The 27,521-nt window shown below is 38.9% G+C and overlaps 1 protein-coding gene across 16 annotated transcripts in view; it reads left to right on the top strand.

Annotated features, from left to right (window-relative positions):
• Nucleotides 1-27,521, top strand: part of CASK (calcium/calmodulin dependent serine protein kinase) — a 378,632-nt gene that overhangs the window by 124,821 nt on the left and 226,290 nt on the right. For all 16 annotated transcript variants that reach the window (XM_070461881.1, XM_070461880.1, XM_070461877.1 and 13 more), the window contains exon 3: nt 15,670-15,775. In XM_070461881.1, the coding sequence (XP_070317982.1) occupies nt 15,670-15,775 (106 nt within the window). The remainder of the gene's footprint in view (nt 1-15,669; nt 15,776-27,521) is intronic.

The following is a 27,521-nucleotide window of genomic DNA, read 5'->3' as shown; positions in this document are numbered from 1 at the left end:
CGTGGTGGGAAGGGAAACTCCTCTTCACTGGCTGCTCTTCGCAGATCTTCCCTATGGAGCAAGCTGTATGGGGGGGAGGGGTTGCAAGGAGAGGAGGGGAGCTCCCTTCTGGCTGCTACTACCACTCCATAGGGATCTTCCACATCAGAGCCAGGGAGGATGATATCTGCCATTGTTCACCAGATGCTAACTGTCTTGGACAAGTTCGTTGGCCTAGAAAGTTGAAGGAGATTGCAGCTGCCACTGGGCTGCCGAGCCCACCTCTGTGGCTCTCCAGCAGCGCAGGAAAGGGGGACTGACTACTCTTTACCAGCTGCCCTGCCCAGATAAATCTGGATTTAGCTGGACTTGGGAGTGGCAACTAGGCGCTGCCATCCAGCTTCTACCAGCCACTCAAGGTAGCCTTCCACAGCATGGAACCATGGAAAGTGGGATATGCTGATGTTCAACAGCTGCGAGATCCACCCCAAACAGCTTTTTTACCCCATGGAGCTGATCTTCACACAGCTGCTGGACCCCTTTGAACAGGTCCTCCTCACGCAGAACTAAGGGGACACAGGTTCAATCCCAGTCCTGAATGCTACAGCCTCCCATTCTTCTTATCAAGTTTCTATAGATGTTATTGAATAACTACTTCTCAATTTGTTGTAAGTCTTTTGATCAATCTCCAGAGACTTTGAATAACATTGAATAACTGCTTCTCAATTTGTTGTAAGTCTTTTGATCAATCTCCAGAGACTTTGATTTTAGCCTGCTTCATGGGTTTCCTTGCACTCACAGCCATTCTGGAAGCCCTAGCTAGTCGTATTTTTAATGATTCTGCACCTTACAGCAGTCTAGGTTTTCAAAAACATAATCAGGTGGCTTGGATAGACTAAACTGAGAATTTTTTGAAAGATAGTAGGATTTTATTACTGAACTTTGCTCTGATTTAACTTTAATCAAGACTCTATATTTCAGCTTCTATATTTCTAGCTAAGTCTCTTCAATCATGTCTGACTCTCTGCGGCCACATGGACTGTAGCCCACCAGGCTCCTCTGTCCATGGATTCTCCAGGCAAGAATACTGGAGTGGGTTGCCATGTCCTTCTTCAGGGGATCTTCCCAACCCAGGGATCGAACTCGTGTCTCTTAAGTCTCCATTGTAGGCGGGTTCTTTGCCACTAGCCCCACCTGGGAAGTCCATACAGAGAGCTTATTTATAACTTATTTATAACTTAACTGCTCTCTGCCTCAGATTCCTCATGTATAAAGTGAGTATCATCTACCTCTTAGGGTTGTTGTGAGGGTTAAATGAGTCCACACATTTTCTGAGACTGACTCCAAAAATGTTAGATAATGGTTATTGCTTTTAGACATGTCAAAGGCAAATAACCATCTCATCTGTGTATTATATTATCAAGAGCAATGATATTATTGTCTGTAGCCAGAGATCTTGGTGATATTATTTGCCTAACTAGCTATAATATGATCTTTAGTGTCCTCTAGTGGAAGAAAATTAGATGTGCTCTTTCATATACTTCTTTTGGAATTATGTGATCATTTAACCTAATAAAGAAGGATGAGCACCAAAAAATTCATGCTTTTGAACTGTGGTGTTGGAGAAGACTCTTAAGACTTCTTGGACTGCAAGGAGATCAAACCAGTCAATCCTAAAGGAAATCAATCCTGAATATTCATTGGAAGGACTGATGCTGAAACCGAAGCTCCAATGCTTTGGCCATCTGATGTAAAGACTGACTCATTAGAAAAGACCCTGATGTTGGAAGAGATTGAGGGCATGAAGAGAAGGGGGTGACAGAGGATGAAATGGTTGGATGGCATCACTGACTCAGTGGATATGAGTTTGAGCAAGCTCCAGGAGTTGATAATGGACAGGGAAGCCTGGCGTGCTACAGTCCATGGAGTCGCAAAGAGATGGACATGACTGAGCGACTAACACTTTAATTTTCTTTCTTCATTCTTTTAAGAGAAGACATTTTTTGGCCATGTAATTTATAATATTAAATAATACAAGGCATACACTCTACGGTGACATAGAAATATTAGGCAGATGTTGCTTTTGCTTTAAGCCAGTGTACTCAGTAGCACCTTGAAGTTTTTCATTTAAAGTATAATACAATATACAAAATAACATTAGCAGCCAATTATCTTCACACAGATGGCATTTTTGGGTCATTTTCAGAAAATGCTTTAATCAGTATGTATGTGCTTCCTGGACTAGATTGTCTGCAATTTTGGAGATTTTTAGAGTTCTCTTCCAGTAGAGTATAGAGTAACAGAAAGATTGAGAATCAGAGACCTGAATTCATTTTCTAGTTGTGCTATGAACTAGCTGTGTGACTTCAGCACATCGTTTCCCTTAGGAGTAAGATGTGAGGATGAAGAGGAGCGTGTCATGATGGCTCCCTTACTGTCCCATTTCCAACACTCTCTGATTCAGTGATGACACACACATGTACAATTTGATGTGAGAGAGAAGACATAATAGACATTGGTGGAGGGAGTTATGTGTGCCTGGTGATGCCTCCCAGCAGTGTCAGGAAGAATGTAACTCCCTAGCACTAGCACAGTTTGGGAAAGACTGAAATACTGAGTTGTGTATAGGGAAGCTGTTGTGGGATCACAGCAGGGTGTGCCTACCTCAGCTGAGGAGACTGTTGAGGAGGACTTTGCGGCAAAGTGTGAGTAGAATTTCCATGGATGCGTTGGTGTTTTTAAAGAGAAAAGGAAGCACACAGAGCATCAAACAGAGGGAGCAGGGTTTTCAAGAACACAGAGAGCATAGGGGATAGAGGAGGTGTTGCAGTAGCTGCGGGTAGTTCACAGTAGGAGTCAGCGAGGATGGTGGGAGAAGTTAGAAAGGAGTGTAATATGTGTGACATCATCCCCCCACCCCAACATTGAAAGAAAAAAGTTAACCTAAATTACTTGACTATGAAGCAGAAGGTGTGTGTGTGTGTGTGTGTGTGTGTGCGCGCGTGCACGCGCGCACACACGCACCCAGTTCTGTCCAACTCTGTGTGACCCCCTGGACTGTAGCCCTCCAGGCTCCTCTGTCCCTGAGATTCTTCACGCCAGAATACTGGAGTGGGTTGCCATTCCCTTCTCCAGGGGATCTTCCCGACCCAGGGATGAAACCTAGGTCTCCTGCTTGGCAGACAAATTCTTTACTACTGAGCCACCTGGGAAATCCAAGAAATAAGAGAACTGGTTCTTCTTCCAGTTACATTGCTAAATAGGTTTGTGGACCCCAGTTAAGTTGTTTGACTTAAAGATCATTTTGGAAAGGCTTCCCACATGGAGCTGACGGATTACAACATCTTGCTAGAGAGAATGGACAGCCATGAAGGTTTGGGGAGTGATATGATAATGCTTGTTTTAGAATAAAAAACGATGATGACAATTTAATGAGTAGAGTGAGAAGGAACTGGAGGCAAAGAAACCCACTAGAAGATCTTTACTGTGATCCAGACAAGAATCCATGAGGGCTGAAACTAGGCTAAGTGCAGGAAGGGGCAGATTGTTTTGACAGGTGTTACAAAAATTGAATGGACAGGTTTTGGCAGCTGCATGTGGAAGTGGGAGAAAAGTAGTAGTTGGTGTGAGGATGACTCTAAGGGCTGTCTAGAAGAGTAATGATGCCAGTAGTCAGTGGGCCACACATACACAGCTATGTGGATTCTGTTTTGCTCTTTTTTAAAACCAGTGTCCTCATTATTAGACACTTTAACTGTACCTGCTTTTTACTACCCCCCCCCACACACACACACAAATAATTCTTTGGTCAACTTCAGATTTGGTTCCTTATGAACTCTTTTAAGTGGTTTCCCAAAAAAATGTAGATGAAAAATTTCAAAGTAAGAGTAGGTTTAGAACTATGTAGTAGTGTGTTTCAGTTACTGGATGTTCGTGTTGCCAACTTCTTGGCATCAAACTTGGTTTGACTGACATTTGGTAAAGGTAAGAGAGAATTATTTCCACCAAAAATGGTCAGAGGGAAAGGAAACAACTTATGGTGCACATGCTGTGTGTCATGACCCATGGCAAGCACTTCCACAATCACCCAGGGCTAACTACAACCAGTGTGGGAGCTATTCTCTTAGTCTTTTCATTTTACAGATGATGAAACCAACGTTCAGGGTTATAACATCTTCTAAGTGATGGAAAGTAGGTAAATGTTCGTTGCTCAGTTGTATCCAATCCTTTGCAACCCCATGGGCTGTAGCCTGCCAGGCTCCTCTGTCCATGGGATTCTCCAGGCAAGAATACTGGAGTTAGTAGCCATTCCCTTCTCCAGGAGATCTTCCTAACCCAGGGATCAAACCTGGGTCTTCCACATCACAGGCAAATTCTTTACCATCTCAGCCACCAAGATTTAAACACAGGCCTTTTGACTACAGATCTGTTGCTCTATTGCATCATAACTGTCTCCAAGCAGGAGAATGTTAGCATTTGAAAGGATAAGTGCCAGATCTGAGGAAATAGGTGACCAACCATCGCAGTTTACCTGAAACTGAGGGCAGGTTCTTGGGACACAGAACTTTCAGTGCTACAACTAGAAAGAACTGGGCAAACTAGGACACATTGGCACCCTTTCTGGAAAAGTCACTTATATGAAATAAGCCATTATCTAGAATGACCTGAATAAGATATTATTTGTATTTATTTCCCATGTTACTAAGACATGAATTAGACTTGTTGTGTGTGCTCAGTTGTGTCTGACTTTTTGCTATCCCATGGACTATAGCCTGCTAGGCTTCTCTGTCCATGGGGATTCTCCAGGCAAGAATACTGATGTATTCTTGATCCCCTATACTGATCCCCTGCCTTCCTCCAGGGGATCTTCCTGACCCAGGGATCGAACCCCAGTCTCTTGCATCTCTTGCATTGGCAGATGGGTTATTTACCACTACACCACCTAGGTCACAAGTGACTCTTAAGTGAAGAGGGATTAAGGCCCTGCCTAACTTGTTTTCCTTGTTTTCACCGGCTCTGCCTCACTGGGAATTCACTAAACTGTATGAGGATCAGATGCCAGAAGCCTCTGTTTCCCTCTCAACTTTTAAGGAAACTTATGTTTTACCCATTCCACGTCTTGTGAAATGGCAAAGGAGCTGTAGAGAAAAAAAGCCGAGAAAAAAGACTGGTTGACTATAAATGTACATTCTTTAAAAATTAAATAAATACATATTCTGACATTCAACCTACAACAAACGGGCAAACCCCTGAGCATCAGGTATACTTATTTTATGTGTTAAACACTATACTCTAATAAGTAAACAATTTATATTATTTTGATATCAAGATAGGAAACAAGAAATTGGACCACATGGAATGTCCCCAGGAAAACATTCTGTAATTTTCAAAAAAAGAAGAAAAAGACTTTGTGATAGTTTCGTGCATTTCACACAGCAAAGTGCTAGGTTTGGGGTATAAGCTAAAATAATATGACATGAAAGTGTTAGTCACTCAGTCATGTCCAACTGTTTGCGACCTCGTGGTCTGTCCATGGGATTCTCCAGGCAAGAATACTGGATTGGGCTGCCATTCCCTTCTGCAGTGGATCTTCTCAACCCAGGGATTGAACTCAGGCCTCCTGCATTGCAGGCAGATTCTTTACCATCTGAGCTACCAGGGAAGCTATAAAATAATATAAGGTATATGCTTATTTTTTTTCATCTAAGTAGTGGTTGTCCTCAAATTGTGCTCATTACGCAGGTGTACAAGGAGGCACTAATTTCTGTAGCTTTCCACTCTCAGTAGTGCTTTTATGACCTCCTTGAGATGGGTTAAATGATTATCTTATCCTTTGTTGTTGTTGTTCAGTCTGTAAGTCCTGTCCAACTCTTCACGACCCTATAGACTACAGCACACCAGGCTTCCCTGTCCTTCACAATCTCCCAGAGTTTGCTCAAACTCATGTCCTTGGACATCAGTATCTAGATCAATCCCTTGGGCTTTTTCCTTCTTTTTCTACAAAATCTTTATCACTATAGCAGATTTAGAAAATGGCTTCTGGCCCCAAATAAGTTAAAAAATTGCCAATGTAGAGAGCTGCCACATTTTCAGAAACTTAAGTGTGCTGCCTCCTGGTTTTGTGGAGAGGATTAAATGAAGATAGTTTATTCTAAGGGCAGAACAGTGTACTGTTTACTTAAAATTTTATTAAAACAAGGAGAAATATGGCCTTTTCAGAATTCCCTGTTTCCCTAGTCCAGAGTTGCACTCTGTACAAAAACTGTCCTCTCCTCTCTGCCACATTTAGCTGCTGTCCTTGATTCTACTACTGTTCTTTGAAGCTGTTTCATTAGTTTTTTTTTAAATAAAGATAACAAGGTGAACTATTTAAGTTACACATACCTCTTAGCCATTTGCAACTATCCATATAAGTCTGGATTTGGGCAGTAGACCAACAAAACAAAGATTTAATTTTGGCAGTTGTGGCTGTGAGTCTGCAGGGTTATGCATAATCTCCTATTTTAAGCTGCTGTTTATCAAAATAATTAGCTAGTTGTTTTTCTTAATCCTTTTCAAAATAAGTGCCATTCATTGGTACTTATTTTTTCATTAATAAGTTTTTTTTTCCTATCATGAGATTTGTTGACAGAAGTATCCAACTGCTGGATACAGGAAACTCATGTTATTTTTAAAAATTATGATAGTTATTTCACTATGCCATAGAGAATTTCAGCCTCAGTCATTCTTTTATTTGTATATTATACACTGTCGATTGCTTTCTGGGGAGAATTTTGCTCCTGCTGGCAGTATTTCCTGGGCTTGCCCCATTGTGGAAGAAAGAGGTGTAGCAGGAGTGGGTCATGAGGCAACCTCTCCTACCACATATCCCTGTTGAACTCAGCTGGAAGTAAATAAAAATAGAAACTAAATACACGTATCTCCCACTTTTAAAAAATTCACTTCACAGCATTTTGCTTTTACAAAAGACCTACATTAGTACCGGTTTTCACTAACTGAAAAAAAATCTGAAGATAATTTTTGCTTTTATGAAAAAAAGTAACTGCATCTTCCTTTTGTGCCATTTTGGCTTATAGGAGGTTTCATAGAAACACTCTACTTTCGGATAATGGGGGGAAACTATGTAGATGGCATAATTAGGAAAATGTAAAATGCAAGTTATGTGAACATTTTTTTACTTAATTCTTATTAGTTGAATCCCTATCTTACAGCAATAACACTTTTCTTTTTCAGACTTTATTGAATAAAAATTTAGGCAGAATAAAATGTATCCATTTAAGTATATAGTCCAAAGAGTTCTAATATGTATAAATGATGAGTTTAAATATAGTACACTCTGTCATCCCACAAAGTTCCTTCAGCTCTTAACATATTTTTCAAGACTTTAATATTGAAAAGTAATTGAAGCATAAACTGATATTTCTCCAATTTTCTTTCATAAAGGAGTACCATTTTGAAATAGTTGTCTGGGTTTTTTTCCCTTAAGTCTTTATTGAGTTTGTTGCAGTATTGCTTCTGTTTTATGTTTTGGCTTTTTGGCCCCGAGGCATGTGGTATCTTAGCTCCCCAACCAGGAATCAAGCCTGCACCCCCTGTTTTGGAAGGAGAACTCTTTAACCACTAGACTGCCAGGGAAGTCCCCAGTGTCTGGGTTTTATAATAGTAAAATGCCCCAATCTTTCTCCCTTTTTGTAAAGCTTTTTTGGTTTACTTTTTCCCCAAATAAAAAGCAGCAGAGGAATTATACCTTCAAGAGATGTTTAGAACATTATATTTCTTCTTTTCTCATGTGTAAAATATGATTGTAATAATGGTCATTCATATATTTGAGGAAAACTCTAATGCTGAAACTTTATGTTGTTTGAATTTCAGTCACCTCTGCTTTTTTCCTTTATCCATGTAACTAACATCTTTCTGTTTTTATTAGTTCAAAACAGATCCTCACCAAATTCATGGTTGAGTAACTCCTTAAATAGATGACTCAGAGTTACATCCTGTAAGTGACAAATAATTTGGTTTCATAGAGCCTAATGTTGGCTCTATGTATAGATGGTTTTTAAGCACATGTTCTTCTTTCAGAACATTTTAACACCTCAGAAGATAAATATTATAAAGATCATTGAACTGATCACCTGTATCTTTATTAATATCTAATTAACAAGCTAAATGAGTTATAGTCCTTCAATACTGATTAAGAATGACCTGGAGTTGTTTTAAATGCAAGTCCCTAGAAATAAATGATACTTACCAAACTCATCCTAATGAAGAATGAGAAGGAAGACAAGTAGTTCTTACAGTAATTGGCTTTATTATAATTTACTGCTGATAGTTGTTGATAATAGCTCAAATATAGTGTTGAATTTAGTTTAAATTTGGTATTCAATTGACCAGGATGCTTTAATATACTTATTACACTTTCAGAACTCAAAATTCTTTGGGAAATATACTACTAAAATCATTAATTTGTAAATGCTTAATGTAGTTAAGGGGCTTCCCTGGTGGCTCAGTGGTAAAGTATCTGCCTGCCAATGCAGGAGACACAGGTTTGATCTTTGGGTCAGGAAGATCCCTTGGAGAAGGAAATGGCAACCCACTCCAGTATTCTTGCCTGGGAAATCCCAAGGAGAGAGGAGCCTGGCAGGCTACAGTACATGGGGTTGCAAAGAGTCAGACACGACTTAGCGACTAAACAATAGTGTAGTTGATATTGATTTCTAACTGATATATTTGCCTATTTAAGAACAAATTTTGCACTAGTCAAACATTCTCAATTAATGGTATGCTGCTGCTTTTTCTTCATGCACCTAACAGGTGAGATATTAGGCTGTAAGACTGAATTAAATGGGCAAGAATTCAAAGAAATTACAAGCTGCTTGCATTTCTCATTGTATGTGAAAAAAAGATAATAAAATGTGCTAGTAAAATGTGTAGAAGATCAAAGAAATAATGAGTTTCCCCTTAACTCAGATTGGTGTGGGGGCCTGTCTAGGCCTCTAGTCATCCTGTAGTTGAGAAGGTCAATTTTCTTGATTTATAGGAAGATGGCCTCATTAAAGCCAGCCTGACCTATATTATTGCCAAAGGCAGCTGGGATCTTTAGTCTTCAAACTGGTTATTAGATAAAGGTGGAGCTCAGCAGCAGCATTTAACTTGGCTGGTATAATCTTTCCAAGATTCTGCTTGGATCCCTTTCTTAAAATACCACATCATCATTAATTTCAGCTCGCCAAGGAAAAAATGTTGAGTCAATAATGACTTTCATTTAGTTATTTTGTTATTAATATTGATTCAAATGAACACATTAATCCTTGTCCTAATTATTTTATGGCTAGATTAGAACATTCTTTATGTGCAGTTGGAGCCTGGGTCAGCTCTGAATTCTAACTATTGAATTTCTAACACAACCTGGAGATTCTTTGGAAACAAGTGAGAATACTTATGTATTTGTCAGTTAAAAATCAGTGTCTAATTTCAAGGCATCTGGTCCCATCACTTCATGGCAAATAGATGGGGAAACAGTGGAAACAGTGGCTGACTTTATTTTTCTGGGCTCCAAAATCACTGCAGATGGTGATTGCAGCCATGAAATTAAAAGATGCTTACTCCTTGGAAGGAAAGTTATGACCAACCTAGACAGAATATTAAAAAGCAGAGACATTACTTTACCAACAAAGGTCTGTCTAGTCAAGGCTATGGTTTTTCCAGTTGACATGTATGGATATGAGAGTTGGACTCTAAAGAAAGCTGAGCACTGAAGAATTGATGCTTTTGAACTGTGGCGTTGGAGAAGACTCTTGAGAGTCCCTTGGACTGCAAGGAGATCCAACCAGTCCATCCTAAAAGAGATCGGTCCTGGGTGTTCATTGGAAGAACTGATGTTGAAGCTGAAACTCCAATACTTTGGCCACCTGATGTGAAGAGCTGACTCATTGGAAAAGACCCTGATGCTGGGAGGGATTGAGGGCAGGAGGAGAAGGGGACGACAGAGGATGAGATGGTTGCATGGCATCACCAACTCCATGGACATGGGTTTGGGTGGACTCTGGAAATTGGTGATAGGGAGGCCTGGCGTGCTGTGGTTCATGGGGTCACAAAGAGTCAGCTGCGACTGAGCAACTGAACAGAACTGAACTGAATTTCTGATCATCACTGGTGACAGTGCAGCTGAAATAAAGCTGGTTCTCTAGCAGTCTTGATCACCCAAGTCAGTGTTACAACTGTTATATGATTGGATCTTAAGGAAACATATAAAAACTGTGTAGCCCCAGGAGCCATTGTAGTATGATGTGGAGAGCACTGGACTTCAGTTATTAGCTCTGCTCCCTCTACTTAACTACTTCTGTGATCTCAGCAACTTAAGTATCTCACTGCACAGTTTTTTCCTCTGTAAAGTGAAACTAGACATATTTGCCTCACAGGGTTATTATAACTATCAAATGAGGACTTATGTAGGAACACTTAAAAATCCAAGATATTGCACTGGATGGTCTAAGATCATTCAGTACATTTTGAAGTGTCCACATGGCTGCTATTCAGCAGATGTTGACTACCCTTTTGAGTGTTTTGTAGATTAAACAAGATAAAATAATTAAAAGCTGCTAAACAAGTAAAGATTGAAGGCAGGAAGAGAAGGGGATGACAGAGGATGAGATGGTTGGATGGCATTGCCAACTTGATGGACATGAGTTTGAGCAAACTCTGGGAGTTGGTGATGGACAGGAAAGCCTGGCATGCTGCAATCAATGGGGTTGCAAAGAGTTGGACATGACTGAGCGACTGAACTGAACTGAACTGAAACCAGTAAAGGTTTTGATTAACAATGGTGAAGAAATTCCAGATTTAGTCATTAAGTGATGGATTTGGGTTACTAAAAGCTGTCGTTTCCTTCTGTGGAAGTGCTTTTTAAAAACACATCTGTTTGGAAATAGACTTACAGACATAGAAGACAAATTTATGGTTACTAAAGCGGATAACAGGGTGCAGGGGAAGAGATAAATTAGGCGCTTGGGATTAGCAGATACACACTACTATATATAAAATAGATAACAGAGACCAACTGTATAGCACAGGGAACTATATTCAGTATGTTGTAATGGCTTATAATAGAAAAGAATCTGAAAAAAGAAATATATATACACACACACACATACATATATGTATAACTGAATAGCTTTGCTATATGACTCTAACATAACATAAATTAACTATACTTCAATTTTTTTTAAATGTGTTTGAGTTTAGATTCTTTTTGGAATGACTGAATGACTTTACAAATGGCTGTGTAAGATATTCAGACGAACTCACAGTTGAGAGAGGATAAGAATTAAATCAAGTCAATCTATCCAGAACTGCACCATTCCAGTTTGTTAGCCACTAGCCACATGCGGCTACTGAGCACTTGAAATGTGACTGCTCCTAATTGCGATGTCCTATAAGAATAAAACACACTGGATCTTAAAGACTTAGTACACAAAGAGAATGTAACATATTTCATTAGTACTTTTTAATGTGACTATATGTTGAAATAATACTACTTTGGATATATTGGATTGCATAGACTATGTTAAATTTCACCTGCTTCTTTTTAATGTGGCCACTGAAAAAAATCTTAATTGTGTGTGAAGTTTGCATTGTATTTCTTTTGGATGATGCTGAACTAAAACCTTACTGAATGATTCTGAGAAAGCTAACTCTTAAATTTGATCTTTAAAGCTCAGACATTGAGAATGAGATCGCCACTCCAGTGCTAAGAATGTCAGAGAGCATTCCTTTCTTCAGTCACATTGGTAAATACCCAACTTATTTTTGACCCATGGTCAAATTAGCTTGCTCCGAAAGCAGCTTCTCACTTTTAAAAGATGGTATGAAAAATTCTCTTTTTCCAAGAACAACTAATAGTATTATAAAAATGAATGCTACATACTTTTCAGGAAAATTCTTCTTAAAACAAACCGCCTGAAATAGGTTTCCTAAATAACTCTCCCTTATTTGAGGGGCAAACTGAAAAGTAGACCCTGGAGGACATAGTTGTTCTACTGTTATTGGATAGCCTGAACTTATTATGCCATATAGTGGGTTGATTCAGTTTAAGTGTGTTTCTGCAGTTTTGGTCAGAATATCAAATATTACTTTCCATATTACTAGTGGCCCCTTTTAAAAGAAAATAACTTGATTAAATATAGGCACATAATTAAATATAGGGACACTAAACATAGTAGTAGATTCTTCCTTAAATCTTTAAAAATTTCCTTGCAAAATGAGAAAATACAAGGCAGAGTGGAGGAGTTCCCAGTCACTAAAGATAAAGTAGATCTTCAAAACACCATGGTAACCCTGGGTCAGGTCACTCAAAGGAATGTTCTAAGCTAGTATCTCTAAGCAGTCAGATAATTACAATTTCAAGTCATATTATTATCACCTACTTTCAAATTCCTTCCTACTCTACTTCATGAGCTGATTTGTAGGAAAATACTCCTTTTAGTTTGCTATATCAGCAAGGAATTAATAGCAGTTAGTCTTTAATTCACACTCACATCTAAACACATATTTGGAGCTTAACTTCTTGGAATCTATAGCTTGAATGCATAGATGGTGCCTTTGTGTTTTGAAACTGTGATTTTTCTTTTCAGGCTATTTAATACACCCATTTAATCAATACTTGAATTATGGAAAATGGTGCCTCAGTTATCCTAGATATAAGCCATATTTTGCATCATTGCCCTTATAATTTCAATATGTTTTTATGTTGTTAGTTTTGTGCTGCTCCATCATTGTTTGGATTTTAGTCCCTGAAATGTCAAAAGATAGCGCTAAGTCGTGTCCAACTCTTGCAGTCCCATGAACTGTAGCCCGCCAGGCTCCTCTGTCCATGGGATTCTCCAGGCAAGAATACTGGAGTGGGTTGCCATTTCCTTCTCCAGGGGAACTTCCAACCCAGGAACTGAACCCAGGTCTCCCACATTGCAGGCAGATGTTTTATTGACAGGTCCAGTGACATTTAAAGTGTTTTAATCTTTGAAGGCAGGGTCCCCAGCAAACCTGCCTTTATTTTTGAGGGTGGATTAGAAGAAACTAGACCATAAGCATGTCCAGCCATATACCAAGGAGACGTGTGTGTCAAATGCAGAGGTCTTTAGAGCATCCGTTTCTAGTATGATCTTTCAGTATAACAATTGTGGCACATGTCAAATGCTGAATACGGAGGTTGAAACACGTTGCAGTTACATGAAAGGGGCAACATTTAAAGTAAGTGGAAAACAGGAGAAAAGACCCATTTTTGTTGTGGCAAACACTAAATCTCCATTTACTTCTTGACTCTGATGTCAGAGCATTGAATAGAATCAGACTTTGATCAGAATAGAAAGAAATGGAAAGAGAAACTAAGGTGAAAGCAGAAGGTATGAAAAGGGTCACTTCTAATAAAATGAGAAGGTAGAGATAAACATTAAAACAAGTACTACAACTCCTAAGCTTTTTGTAGAATCAGAAGGCAGAATAATCTTACAGGGAGAGAAAAAAGTCTGCAGGCATCTGATTTATATTGTCTGGCTTCAGCCTGGTCCTCTAGTGCACTTGTCAAAAGTCTTCCTCGTAGTTATGACTCCCCAGCACAAAAGCCACACCTTATTCATACCTGTCCTCTTCTGGAGATAGAGACCATGTTTCATGTGCATCTCATCTCTTTCTCCACAGTGAAGACCGAACCACCTTAACCCCTTCAGCCCCACACTGTTGCACTCCACACAGTCCTTTCCCATCTGTTTTCTCATTAGAATTTTGCCACTGCCCTCTGAAGTTGTAGACCATGCAGGTCCTGCATCATGTCACTATCCCCGTTTCATTTGCCATAAGGAAAGCATTTGTAGAGGTTAGCAGTAAGCTGGCGATAGTAGTGACAGAGGCTGGACCGGCACCAGGTTTTCTGACTCTAGATCCTAAGGGATTTTCATCACTGACACTTACAAACACAGTGTTCTCTTTAAAACAACAGCAAAAACGGACAAAAAATAATCAAACTTTCTTTGACCCTGCTATTCCTTTCCTACTACCAGGATCATGTCTAAACCCAGCCTGGCATCCTGGAAGGACTGACTTTGGAGTTAGGCCAGGGATCAAAACCAACCCCTTGTAATTGCTATATGATCCTGAACAGGTTTCAAAGTCTCAGTTTCCTCATCTGTAAAATACTTATCTCGCAGGCTTGTTGGGACATTAAATGACAACAATCATATTGAGTACTTAGACCAGTGAGAGAGGTGATCAGTCTAAATTTGTTATATCATCATTGTCTGCATCCTGAGTTTGAATCTGACCTCTCCGCAGAATGTGATCTTAGAACGTTTATGGCCTTTTCCTGGTTGAATCTTTCTTACAGCTTTTCTCAGCCTTCTCTTTAAGTTTTGTTCTTGTTTAGTCGGTTATTCGTGTCCGACTCTTTGCAACCCCATGGACTGTAGTCTACCAGGCTCCTCTGTGCATGGGATTTCCCAGGCAAGCAAATTGAAGTAGGTTGCCATTTCATTTTCCAAGGGATCTTCCCAACCTGGGGATCGAACCCGCATCTGCAGCCTTGGCAGGCGGCACCAGGGAAGCTCCCTTCTCTTACTACTTATGCCTTAATTCCCCCATTTTCTTGACTTTCTTAATATTGTATTATTGATTCTTACTTTTCTGATGGTTTTTCTTTTGTCTTCCTTACTGACTTCTTTACCTTATTTATACCTTCTGTGAATCCTCTAAGGTACCTTCTGCAGCCATTGCTCTTGTTGCTAAGACTAAGTTGAGTTAACAAATCAGCAAGGAGGTAATGTTATCTCTCTGCTTTGTGCAGTATATCCTTAACCTTGGTTCTTTTACCTGTCTCCCTTCTACTTCCAAATATAAAAATGCCACACTGGATTTTATTCATCTCCAAGCAGGTGAAACTCCAGCACTGTTAACACAGGAAGGCTTTAATTATCTTGTTCCATGTAGACATGACTAGTGACACTTACACCCAAACTATTTTTGTGTGATAGTGATGATCACAATGATGAGGATATTAACACTTTTATTTTTCAAATAGTATTATGTAACTTACACAGTAGTCTTTCCTACATTATCTGAATTTGTTTTTCAAAATAACACTGTGAAGATAGTGTCTTGAATTATCCAACACATTTTATAGATGATGTAAAATAAGTCCTAACTTTGATGTTGAGAGTAGTGCCTTTTCTGTTTACCTTTACTGTTTTGTTTTTTGCCTTCTATTCCATGTAACTTCCCTAAGTGTGTCTATAAATGCTAGATTTTAGGCTAAGGAATAAACATCGTATCCTTAGGCAATTTAGGGAAACCTCAGAAAAAGAAGTAAAATTCAAGACAGCAAATTGAGTTGTTTATTAGCTGATCAAAAAAGAGTTATACATTTTGAAACCTGTTTACAAGAGTTTGGGTTAAGTATTTAGTTGTGTTATTTACATTGCTTAGTAATAGCTGACTTGTATATTGCTTTAAGCTGGCAAGAATATTAATAAGTTATATTGTCAAAGATGTCAAAGGGCAAAAAGTTAAACTTTATTTGAATGGGGGATTTCATCTCTATAGTTAGAGAAGTCTTCATGTTACCATAGATCCCATCCATTCATTCATCATTCACTCGAATTGTCTTTTGAATTCTGCCTAACAAGGTGTTCTGTGTTTGTTTTTCAGATCTAAAGCGGGAAGCCAGTATCTGTCATATGCTGAAACATCCCCACATTGTAGAATTATTGGAGACATATAGCTCAGATGGAATGCTTTACATGGTTTTTGAATTGTGAGTGTGCATTTTACTTTCTTAAGCGTTAGCTTTAGACAATGTTCATCTTAGATAATGCTGACACTTCTAAAATTTCAAAATAGTTGTGAACACATCTGTTCAGAATGACCTGAAGTAATAAGAATAAAAGGAACCTCTCCCTGTAAGATTCACAGTGGCTAAGGGCATGTTTGGTTACCCTCACATTTTTAGCATACTTTAGAGAAGTGGAAAGCGGAGGAGATAGAGTTCAGAAGAATAGGAGGTCCCAAAAGATACAATTCTGACTACAGGAGTCTTAGTGAAAAGGGTTGGGCTGAGAGTAGAGGCCTCCATGTCACAAGCCTCTCTATGGTGGTTAAGTAGCTCAGTCATGTCCAGTTCTTTGCGACCTCATGGACTGTAACCTGCCAGGCTCCTCTGTCCATGGGATTCTCCAGGCATTAGAATACTGGACTGGGTTGCCATTTCCTTCTCCAGGGGATCTTCCTGACCCAGGGTTCGAACCCAGGTCTCCTGCATTGCAAGCAGATTCTTTACCAGCTAAGCCATGAGGGAAGCCCCGAGCAAGCCTCTCTAAGCACCTAAAAACAAATACTAACAGATTTCCTCTTTTAATGCAATCACCATATTGGCAAGGAATATTCTGTAGATAACAGTAAGTCTTGATTTGAGGAAGCCACTCAACATGATTCTCACAAAAATTTTGTTGGTAAGATGGAGAAACGTGGCCTCAGGGTAGTACAATTGGGTAGTTTCATAGCTGATTGGATGATTGTGTCCAAAGAGACTGTATCAAGCTTTATGGGGTGACATACTATTCAAAATTTTAATCAGTGACTTTGATTAGGGTCTCTCACAAGGTGGTAATCCAGGCATTTTCCAGGGCCAAAGTCACTTTAAGGCTCTGTTGGGGATGGCTCTGCCTCCAAGCTCACTCACATGGTTGTTGGAAGCACGCTATCAGACTGAGGGCCCGAGTTTCTCATGAGCTGTTGGCCCAAGGCCTCCCTAGGTTCCTTGTCACTGGGTTTCTCCCTAGAGCAGCTCCATGGCAGCTGGCTTCATCAGGGTCGGTCAGCAAGCAAGACCACAACAGTAGGAAGCAGACAGAAATCAGTCTTATAACTTGCTCTCTGAAATCACACACCATCACTTCTGCCATATTCTATTAGTTAGAAATAACTCACTAGATCCTGTCCACACCCAACAGGAGAGGATTACATCAGGTTGTGAAGACCTGGAGATGGTGATCACTGAAAGCTTTGTCAGAAGCTGCCCTCTCCAGGGGGCTAGCTAATAAAGTGAATATCTAAACCAAATTTTAAACTATTTTACAAGGTCGTAGCAAAGGATCTAAAACAAAGAAGGTGAAATTTAAGACCAGTTAATATAAACTCATTCATTCACATATATAAGTGCAAGATCACTGTGAATTTAGGTGTAAATGCTTATGTGAAAAAGATGTCAGCAGTTTAGTTAGTTGTTGCAACAGCTTTAAAAGCCCTGGATGGAACCTTTGGGTACATTAAGTAGAAGTGTGTGGTGTGCAGAACCAAGCCCCAGCCCCAGCGTGTTATATCAGTATATTGCCCATTCTCCCTAGAGTGTTCCTAATAAGTAAGACACTGGCATGCTTCCAGAATGGGATCGCCTGAGTGGGAAAGAGCCTAGAAATTCCATCATAGCCTGCAAAGTTTTTGTTGGCAAACCTGCTAAAAGATGTTTGAAAACTATATGCTTCCAGACATAGCTTTCAGTTGTTAAAAACTAATTTGTGAGGATGCAATTTTTGGTCATTTGCATGTTTTTAAAAATGCGTTCTCTTCAAAACTCTAGCACTATACCTTTAGCTCATTCAGTGTATGGAAAATGTCCGCTCTGTGACCTAAATGACAGAGCTAGACATCATCGTCAAACTCATCAGCCAAATCAGGCTCACTTTCTCTCAGAAAAACAAATCAGACTTCATTTCTCAAATAAAATTAAAGTGTTGATAGACATCACCGTGACAGTCATTTTACAATTGATGTCTAATTCTAAATTAGATAAGGCTTTGCCGTGAATATATTGTCTGGATGAAATAAGGTGGCTCTCCCCGTCCTTTCCAAAGCTGTTTTGCTCTCACAGATCACAAGCTTTTCATTCCCCAGTTGTCTCTTTGAAGTTAGGCAGGCTTTTTAGCCTGGACGAGTGGTTGGTCTTTGAGATGGGTTCTTCTGAGTGGAGATACAAAAGGAAAATCAGCAGACCACAGGCTTGTTTTCAAACAGACCCAATCATGGCAAATGTAGCTATGGCTTAAATGCCTTAAAAATATCCTGATATATGTGTCCCCTGAAAAGGGTTTGAGTACTCCCAGAAATACCTAAGTCCCACTTTGAGGACCACTTGGCCTGGAACAGCTATTGAAAAGACTAGGAAAATTTAGTTACCCAGGAATCTATTCATTTTTCTTTTACTGCTAAAAGAGTCCCCAGATCATAAGCCCATAGTGGATCATAATGGATGTCTTTAGTGCTTTGAAAGATCATCAAGTGTAAGAGGATTCTGTGTTTATTCAGTGTAGGGTGAGGAATTGTAACAAGAATCAATAGGTGGCAGGTAGATTTCACCTGTAAGCAAGGGAGCCCTCTTTGATGATTAGACTATTTGCATGAATGAAGTGGCTATTTCACTGAGCCTGCCATTCCTCACTAGAAATGCTCAAGCTAAACCTGTATCCATCCAGGTGTCCTGAAGAAAAGGTTTTAATTTTGGACTACAGAGGGGCTTTAACGTCCCTTCTAATTTTAACATATTATAATTCTTTTTATTTTATTCTTTATTCAAGAAATTTGTTTCTGTCCATACTTTTTTATTCATTAAGAAAACTAGACAACAGATTTTGCCATATACTATAAAGTAGCAAGCACAGAAAGCAAAATTGTAAAATTCACCTAAATTTCACATTTGCTATTTGTTTCAAAGGGGTCTAAGCAACAGTATAGTACAGAGAAGATGGTCCTTGGTGTCATAAAACTTGGGTTAGTATCCCACCTCCATCATTTTTACTAATTCTGTGACTTTGACCAAGTCTTTTAACTTTAAAATCTTCATAAGATTATGAAAACTAGATGAGAGATCAGTGTTCATTCACCTTAAAAGATGGTGACTTGCTCTACAATGATAAAGTATTGTTTCCACTGAATTTAACAGGTTAGTTTTAGTTTCACAATGTTGAATTATATGGGATTTTATATAGCTAAATTTTGTGTGATTCAGTTGTGATTAGATGGCTATATATCAAGAACAAGACCTCATTGAAGTTACATAGTTACCAGCCACATAATCTCACTGTTAACCCAAATAGCTAGAACATAGCTTCCTAGTTTTTAACCTTTTATTTTGGAAGTTTTCAAATGGAAAGGAAATAATATAAGGAACCTCTGTATGCCTGTCACTGAGCTTCAGTAGTTATCAGTATTTTGCCATTCTTATTCTGTCTATCCTTTACTGTTGTCTTTTTTTTTAAATATCATTTCACCTATAAATACTCTGTTTGTATTTATAGATAAAGACTCTTTGTGTGTGTCTATGTGTATGTATAAAATACTATTATCATATCTGTCAGAATCAACAACTCCTTAGTATCATGTCATATTCAGTTAATGTTGCTTTCCTTGATCAAACATGAATTTTTAAAGGATCTGTTTCTCAATTTAGAATTGTTCTATTAGCCCTAGGGATCTGGAAGTAGATTATAAATTCACAGTTAAAATAACAGTAAGTTCTCAGAAGGGCTAGAGACAAAATAGAAATATAAAATTGTTCTTTTGTATCATTCTTTTTTTATAAATTCACCTCAATAGTCTTCTTTGCCCTGTTTTTTGCATTCCCTTTGATCCCCTCAGTTTAAAACAAATGAACAAACCCAAACCATTCATTACTATAAGATTTAAAGTCCTGTGGATCAAAGAGCAAAGCATAAGCTTGTGCGTGCCTCCCCCTACTGGCTTTATAAGAGATTGCTCACATAACTGTTATGTGTTATAGGCAGGGCTACACTAGAATTTTTCTGGCAATAGATCTGATGACCCTTAGTATTCAGGGTCTCTTTGCTCAGGTTATGGTTTATCGAGATCTTTTCCAGTTTTCTGACATGACACCAATGCAGAGTAGGCAAAGAAACAGAAAGCAAATGAAATAAGATCAGTTGACTTTGCTATTTGTAGGCTGCTTGGAAATAGCTCTGATAATTTTGATGGAGAAAAGGCTAGACCAAGCAAATATATTTGGGTCACTGGTGACTTTCTGAGTATGGTATCCATATCTTTCTTTGCCACAGACTATCTATAACCAGTTCTCCCCTTTTTTCCCCTAAACTGAAGTCACAACATTACATGGCTCAATCTTGTTGCTTATCAAGTTAGCAAATCCTTAGAACTAGTTGATATAAATGATTTATTTATAAGCCTGAAGCATACTTGAATACAGAGACAGAACCAGAATTTTACTGCTGGAAAAGATTAGAGCAGTAGATTTCAAACTTTAGCACTGGAAAATCCTGAGTAGAGCTTGTTAAACCAGGATGTATCAGGCCCCAGCCCCTAGATATTCAGTGTCAACAAATGTGGGTCCTGAAGTGAGAGGTCAAGAGATGATTGACTTTTAAAGTAAGGGTAATACTATTCGGAGACCATGTTGTCATTATCCCCAACACACACAGTAGTTTGTTAGAAATCTGCATGTGTTTACACTATATCCATGGGTTCCAGATTGCAGTTAAGTTAGAACTTGCCTGTGGCAATTTGCAATTGTTTTCAGCAAAATAAACATTTTAAAACATAGGTTCAATTTTGAAGACAGGGCTGTGTCATGTCACCCTCCCACCTCAAAATTAATATGCATATGTATGGCTGAGTCCCTTCGCTGTTCACCTGAAACTATCACAACATTGTTAATTGGTTATATCCCAATATAAAATAAAAAGTTAATAAATGAGTAAATATTGTCCCTTTCCAAAAAAAAATTAAATGTTTATTTCTAAGTCACACATCAGGGCTTATGTTTAGTAGCATCTGATACTTGAGTTAAGCTGTAAATCCTAAATTGGCTGGCCAAGAAATTTTAATTACCTTATTATAGAATGATTACATATACCACAGGGAGACTTACAGTAATTAAAAATGGATTTAAAACACATCTGACATGGAGACAGTAGTTTGTATCTTTTAAAATAATATTAGCAGTTTGTATTTTTGAAATTCACAAAGGAGGTAGGCTAAAAGTCTTTTTATTTAATTTTATTGTTAAAATTTTATTTTTAGTCTGGTATTTATGCTCAGAGAAGGGAGTGTTTGTGGAAGTCATTTATACTGATAGAGTAGAACTGATTACTACTTACCAGCAAATTTGCCACTTAAGAGAAAACATACTTGTTTCATATCAGGCAAGAAAAATCTGGATGTAACATTTTAATTTATATGAAAATTTGTACATATTTTTATAGCTAGTTTTATCTATTTTGATTTTTTGGTTTTATGTGTAATGATAGAAATTGCTCTTCATTCATTCAGCACATATTTATTGAATGCCTCTTTAAGTGGTGGGTAATAGGAAATGGTTGGGAAATAGTTTGGTCCTAGTAAACATTAGAAACTTGATACTTTTGGTAATTTAAAATCTACGATACATGAAAGGACCTAGCTGGGTGACTCTGTGTGTGTGTGTGTTTGTGTATGTGTGTGTGGGTGTGTGTGTTTGCTAAGTCACTTCAGTTGTGTCCAACTCTTTGTGACCCCTTGGACTGTAACCCTCTTGTCTCCTCTGTCCATGGGATTCTTCAGGCAACAGTACTGGAGTGGGTTGCCATTTCCTTCTCCAGAGAATCTTCCCAACCCAGGGATCAAACCCGAGTCTCCTGCACTGCAGGCAGATTCTTTACCATTTGAACCACCAGGGAAGCCTAGGCAACTGTGTAGGTCTTTGGTAAATGCTAGTTAGAAGAAGAAGAAAATGTCTGTGTCATCAACTTTTTAAAATTAAACATCTCTCTCTTTTTTTATAATGTAATGCTTCATTTTTTTTATTTTTAAAACTTTATATTTTTTTTTCTCTGTGATACACTTTTATTGATGTGATTTCAGCGGGGCCAGGATTGTGACAGGGATAAAAATAAACTTTATTTTGTATTAAAGTATACCCGATTAGCAAACAATGTTGTGATAGTTTCAGGTGGACAGCAAAGGGCCTCAGCCATACATATACACATATCCATTCTCCCCCAAACCCCCATCCCATCCAGGCTGCACATAACATTTGGAACTCTGTGTGTGTTAGTTGCCCAGTCATGTCCGATTCTTTACCACCCCCTGGACTGTTACCCACCAGGCTTCTCTTCCCATGGGGTTTCCCAGACAATAATACTGGAGTGGGTTGCCATTTCCTTCTCCAGGGGATCTTTCCAGCCCAGGGATCGAACCCACATCTCCTGCACTGCAGGTGGACTCTTTACCATCTGAGCCACCAGGGAAGTGCTCAGTTAAACATTTCTGTTGACTTAGGTTTACCACTATATTAAATGTTTAGTTGTGTTTTAGTTTTAAGAACTATGTGTCAGGGATCCCCAAGACCACTCCCAAATTTGATGACCTACTAAGAGGACTCCTTCCTGGAGAAGGAAGTGGTAACCCACTCCAGTATTCTTGCCTGGAGAATTCCATGGGCAGTAACTGTCCATGGGGTTGCAAAGAGTTGAACACGACTGAGCTCCCAACACTAAGAGGACTCCTAGGACTCAGCATATAGTCATATTCACAGCTATGAATTATTACTAGCTAAAGGGTATAAAGCACAATCGGCAAAAGGAGAAGGTGCATGGATTGTAGTCCAGGGGCAGCGAGGCACAAGCTTCCAGGGGTCTTCTGCCAGCCAGCAGCTGTGACAACACATGTGAAATGTTGTCCACCAGGGAAGCTCATTAGAGATTCAGCACCTAGGGTTTTTGTCAGGGGCTTGTCATGTAAACACCCTCTGCCTGGCGCATAGCAAATTCCAGACTCTCAGAAAGAAAGCAGGTGTTCAGGATAAATCATATTGTTTGCACAAGCATTTTAGACACAGTGAGCCACTCTTTTCATTTAGGAGAGGCAGAACCCATCCAAGTTCCCATATGCCAATCAAGAGCTGACCTTGGAGGTATGCCTTGCAAGCCTTTTGAGAGATAATAGTTAGACCTGCTATGTTAACTCTTTTCCACACAATAATAGAGAACAACATAAGAAGGATTTGAGTTAATAAACTCTTGGATCTGCAAACAAAATATAATTAGCTATAAAGATAATTGCAAAGTTTGGATTGTTTTTTTAAAAAAAAACTATTAACTGTAATTACTGTATCATTTTGACATCTCTTGGGGGAAAAAATGGAGGTGTCCCAATTTCTGTATAAAACAAATCCTAAATCAAGATGTTACAGTGTAGAATAGATTTTAAGCTTTGAATACTTTAGGAAACAAACTGCATTCTGATGCCTACTATCTTAGAAATGCGTTTGAAATTGTCACTCTGGTAATTTTTTTGTGTATGAAATAACTTTGAATAAATTTGTGTATATATAAAATAAGAAAATTCAGTTAACTTTGTTTTTTAAAAGGAGTAGTTCATTTAAAATGAAAATTTATAAGTTGTTTTTAGTGTAATATAATACATATCCTTTGTGCAAATTTAGAGATTATGGAAAATTATAATGATAAAAATAATACCATTTGCAAAAGATAATCACAGTGAGCATTTCAGAACATTTCCTTCTATGTATATCCATGATCACAGTTGCACTAAGTTGAGATCATTTATACATGCAATTTTGTATCCTGTTTCTTTTAACTTAATAATTTTTAGCATTTTGCTGTACGAGTAAATGGGACTTCCCAGTGGTAAAGAATCTGCCTGCCATTGCAGGAGATGCAGGAGCCACGGGTTCACTCCTTGGGTTGGGAAGATTCCCTGGAGAAGGAAATGGCAACCCACTCCAGTATTCCTGCCTGGAAAATCCCATGGACAGAGGAGCCTGGTGGGTTACAGTCCATGGGGTTGCAAAGAGTCAGACACAGCTGAGCATGCATTCTCATTATATGATTAAATACTTTTTTAGATATAACATTTTAATGGCAACATTAAGATGTCTGAACTATATATGCATGTGCTACACTTAAATTTCTTCTAAAGTGGGATATTTACACTGTTTTCTGTTTTTCTGTATTAGAAGTAATGTTATAATTAATAATATTCTTGTACTTAATTACTTGTACACACACCCTGATTGCCTTATTTCCTCAAAATGAGTTTTTAGAAGTAGAATTCCTAGATATTAGAATTAGTATATGAATGCATACAAACACCTCTATCACACGTAGATTTAACCTTTTTCAATAGAATGTATTACATTTAGAAAAATGCATACACAGCACTATACAAGCATAAAGAATTATTGTAAAGTAAGGAACCATGTAGCCGCAACCCAGGTCAAGAAATTTAAAAACTGCCAGCACTTCAACAGCCCTCAAATTCCCCTTTCTGATTGCAACCCCCTACCTCTCTCACAATTGACATTAATCTAGACTTAACTTCCATGTTTTTTCTTTCTATACCATCTAAATAGGTATCCCTGAATAATGTAATTCAGTGTTATCTACCTTTTGAAATCTTCATTTACATAGAATCATACAGTATACATTCTTTTTGAGCCTGTGAGATTTATCCAGGTTAGTTTGATCTCTATTACTGTGTTGCTATAGTGCTGTATAGTGTTAGTGAACAAACATTCACACGTTTGTTTATTCATGTAAATGTTAATGGGTATTTGAGCTGTTTCCAGATTTGGCTATGTTGAACAATGCTGTTGTAAACAGTCTTGTACCTGTGTCCTAGTGCACTTAAGTAAGCATTCATATAGGGTGTAGACCTAGGAGTGAAGTGAATAGGTTTCAGAGTTTATTTTGATACAACTTCAGTTTTCCTAGATAACATCAGGCTATTTTCTAAAGTAGATGTGTAAACTGACACTTTACCAGAGGTATATGCCTCTCTAAGGTGATCCAAGTCCTAGTTTTCTTAGCACTGCCCCATGTTTAAAATACTGTTTTTAGTCCTTATTTGTTAATTTATGCCTTCCTTTTAGTCTCATGATTAATTATTACCTATGCTACACACCTTTGCTAATACTTGGCATTGTTGGAATTTTTTAATTTCTTTTTAACTGAAGGATTATTGCTTTTATAGTATTTTGTTGTTTTCTACCATCAGACATAGGTTTATGTCCCCTCCCACTTAAACATTCCTCCACCTCCCCATCCCACCCCTCTAGGTTGTTACTGAGCCCTGGTTTGAGTTCCCTGAGTCAAACAGCAAATTCCCATTGGCTATCTATTTTACATATAGTAACATATGTTTCCATGTTACTGTCTATATACATCCCAATTTTAGCCAATTGGTGTGTAGTAGAATCTTCTTCCCACTCCAGTACTCTTGCCTGGAAAATCCCATGGACGGAGGAGCCTGGTAGGCTGCAGTCCATGGGGTCGCTAAGAGTCAGACATGACTGAGCGACTTCCCTTTCACTTTTCACTTTCATGCATTGGAGAAGGAAATGGCAACCCACTCCAGTGTTCTTGCCTGGAGAATCCCGGGGACGGGGGAGCCTGGTGGGCTGCCGTCATTGGAGTCGCACAGAGTCGGACCCGACTGAAGCGACTTCGCAGCAGCAGCAGAATCTCCTTAGGGCTTCCCTGGTGGCTCAGACAGTAAAGCGTCTGCCTGTACTGCTGGAGACCTGGGTTCGATCCCTGGGTTGGGAAGATCTCCTAGAGAAGGAAATGGCAACCCACTCCAGTACTCTTGCCTGGAAAATTCCATGGACTGAGGAGCCTGGTAGGCTGCAGTCCATGGGGTCGCAAAGAGTCGGGCACGACTGAGCGACTTCACAGGTTCACAGAATCTCCTTGTAGTTCTTCCTGATTGTTGTTCAGTCGCCCAGTCATGTGACTCTTTGCAACTCCATGAACTGCAACACACCAGGCCTCCCAGTCCCTCACCATCTCCCGGAGTTTACTGAAGTTCATGTCCATTGCATCAGCGATGCCATCCAGCCACGTCATCCTCTGATGCCCTCTTCTCCTTCTGCCCTCAATCTTTCCCAGCATCAGGGACTTTTCCAATGAGTCAGCTGTTTGCATCCAAAATATTGGTGACCAAAATACTGGAGCTTCAGCTTCAGCATCAGTACTTCTAATAAGTATTCAGGTTTGATTTACCTTAAGATTGACTGGTTTGATCTCCTTGCTGTCCAAAGGACTCTCAGGAGTCTCCTCCAGCACCACAGTTCAAAGGCATCAATTCTTGGGCGCTCTGCCTTCTTTATGATCCAGCTCTCGCAACCACACATGACCACAGTAATCTTCCTGGTTATTCTTCCCTAATTGCCATTTAGTCACCTATCTCTTCATTCTTTTTTTTTCTTTTTTTTTTTCTTTATCCCATTTATTTTCATTAGTTGGAGACTAATTGCTTTACAATATTATAGTGGTTTTTGCCATACATTGACATGAATCAGCCATGGGTTTACATGTGTTCCCCATCCTGAACCCTCCTCCCGCCTCCCTCTCCATCCCATCCCTCTGGGTCCTCCCAGTGCACCAGCCCTGAGCACCTGTCTCATGCATCCAACCTGGGCTGGTGATCCGTTTCATCCTTGATAGTATACTTGTTTCAATGCTATTCTCTCAGAACATCCCACCCTCGCCTTCTCCCACAGAGTCTAAAAGTCTGTTCTGTACATCTGTGTCTCTTTTTCTGTTTTGCATATACGGTTATCATTACCATCTTTTTAAATTCCATATATATGTGTTAGTATACTGTATTGGTGTTTATCTTTCTGGCTTACTTCACTCTGTATAATGGGCTCCAGTTTCATCCATCTCATTAGAACTGATTCAAATGAATTCTTTTTAATGGCTGAGTAATATTCCATTGTCTATATGTACCACAGCTTTCTTATCCATTCATCTGCTGATGGGCATCTAGGATGCTTCCATGTCCTGGCTATTATAAACAGTGCTGCGATGAACATTGGGGTGCACGTGTCTCTTTCAGATCTGGTTTCCTCGGTGTGTATGCCCAGAAGTGGGATTGCTGGGTCATATGGCAGTTCTATTTCCAGTTTTTTAAGGAATCTCCACACTGTTTTCCATAGCGGCTATACTAGTTTGCATTCCCACCAACAGTGTAAGAGGGTTCCCTTTTCTCCACACCCTCTCCAACATTTATTGCCTGTAGACTTTTGGGTAACAGCCATCCTGACTGGCGTGTAATGGTACCTCATTGTGGTTTTGATTTGCATTTCTCTGATAATGAGTGATGTTGAGTATCTTTTCATGTGTTTTTTTAGCCATCTGTATGTCTTTGGAGAAATGTCTGTTTAGTTCTTTGGCCCATTTTTTGATTGGGTCATTTATTTTTCTGGAATTGAGCTGCATGTCTTCATTCTTGTAATGATATCTTTTGATTAACAGAAGTTTGTGATTTTAATATAGTCTAATTTATCATTTTAAAATTTTATGGCCAGTGTTTTTGTATCTTGTTTATGAAATTGTTTACTCCCCTGAGATTATGAAGATATTCTGTTATGTTTTCCTATGCACCTGGAATTTATTTGGGGTACACCATAAGGTAGCAGTCTAGTTTCATTTTTTTCCATACGGGTAGTCAATAGTCTCAGCACAATTACT

Source organism: Odocoileus virginianus, chromosome X, assembly GCF_023699985.2.
Source record: "Odocoileus virginianus isolate 20LAN1187 ecotype Illinois chromosome X, Ovbor_1.2, whole genome shotgun sequence".
In the NCBI taxonomy this organism is placed as follows: Eukaryota; Metazoa; Chordata; class Mammalia; order Artiodactyla; family Cervidae; genus Odocoileus; species Odocoileus virginianus.
This window is presented reverse-complemented; position numbering and strand designations above follow the sequence as displayed.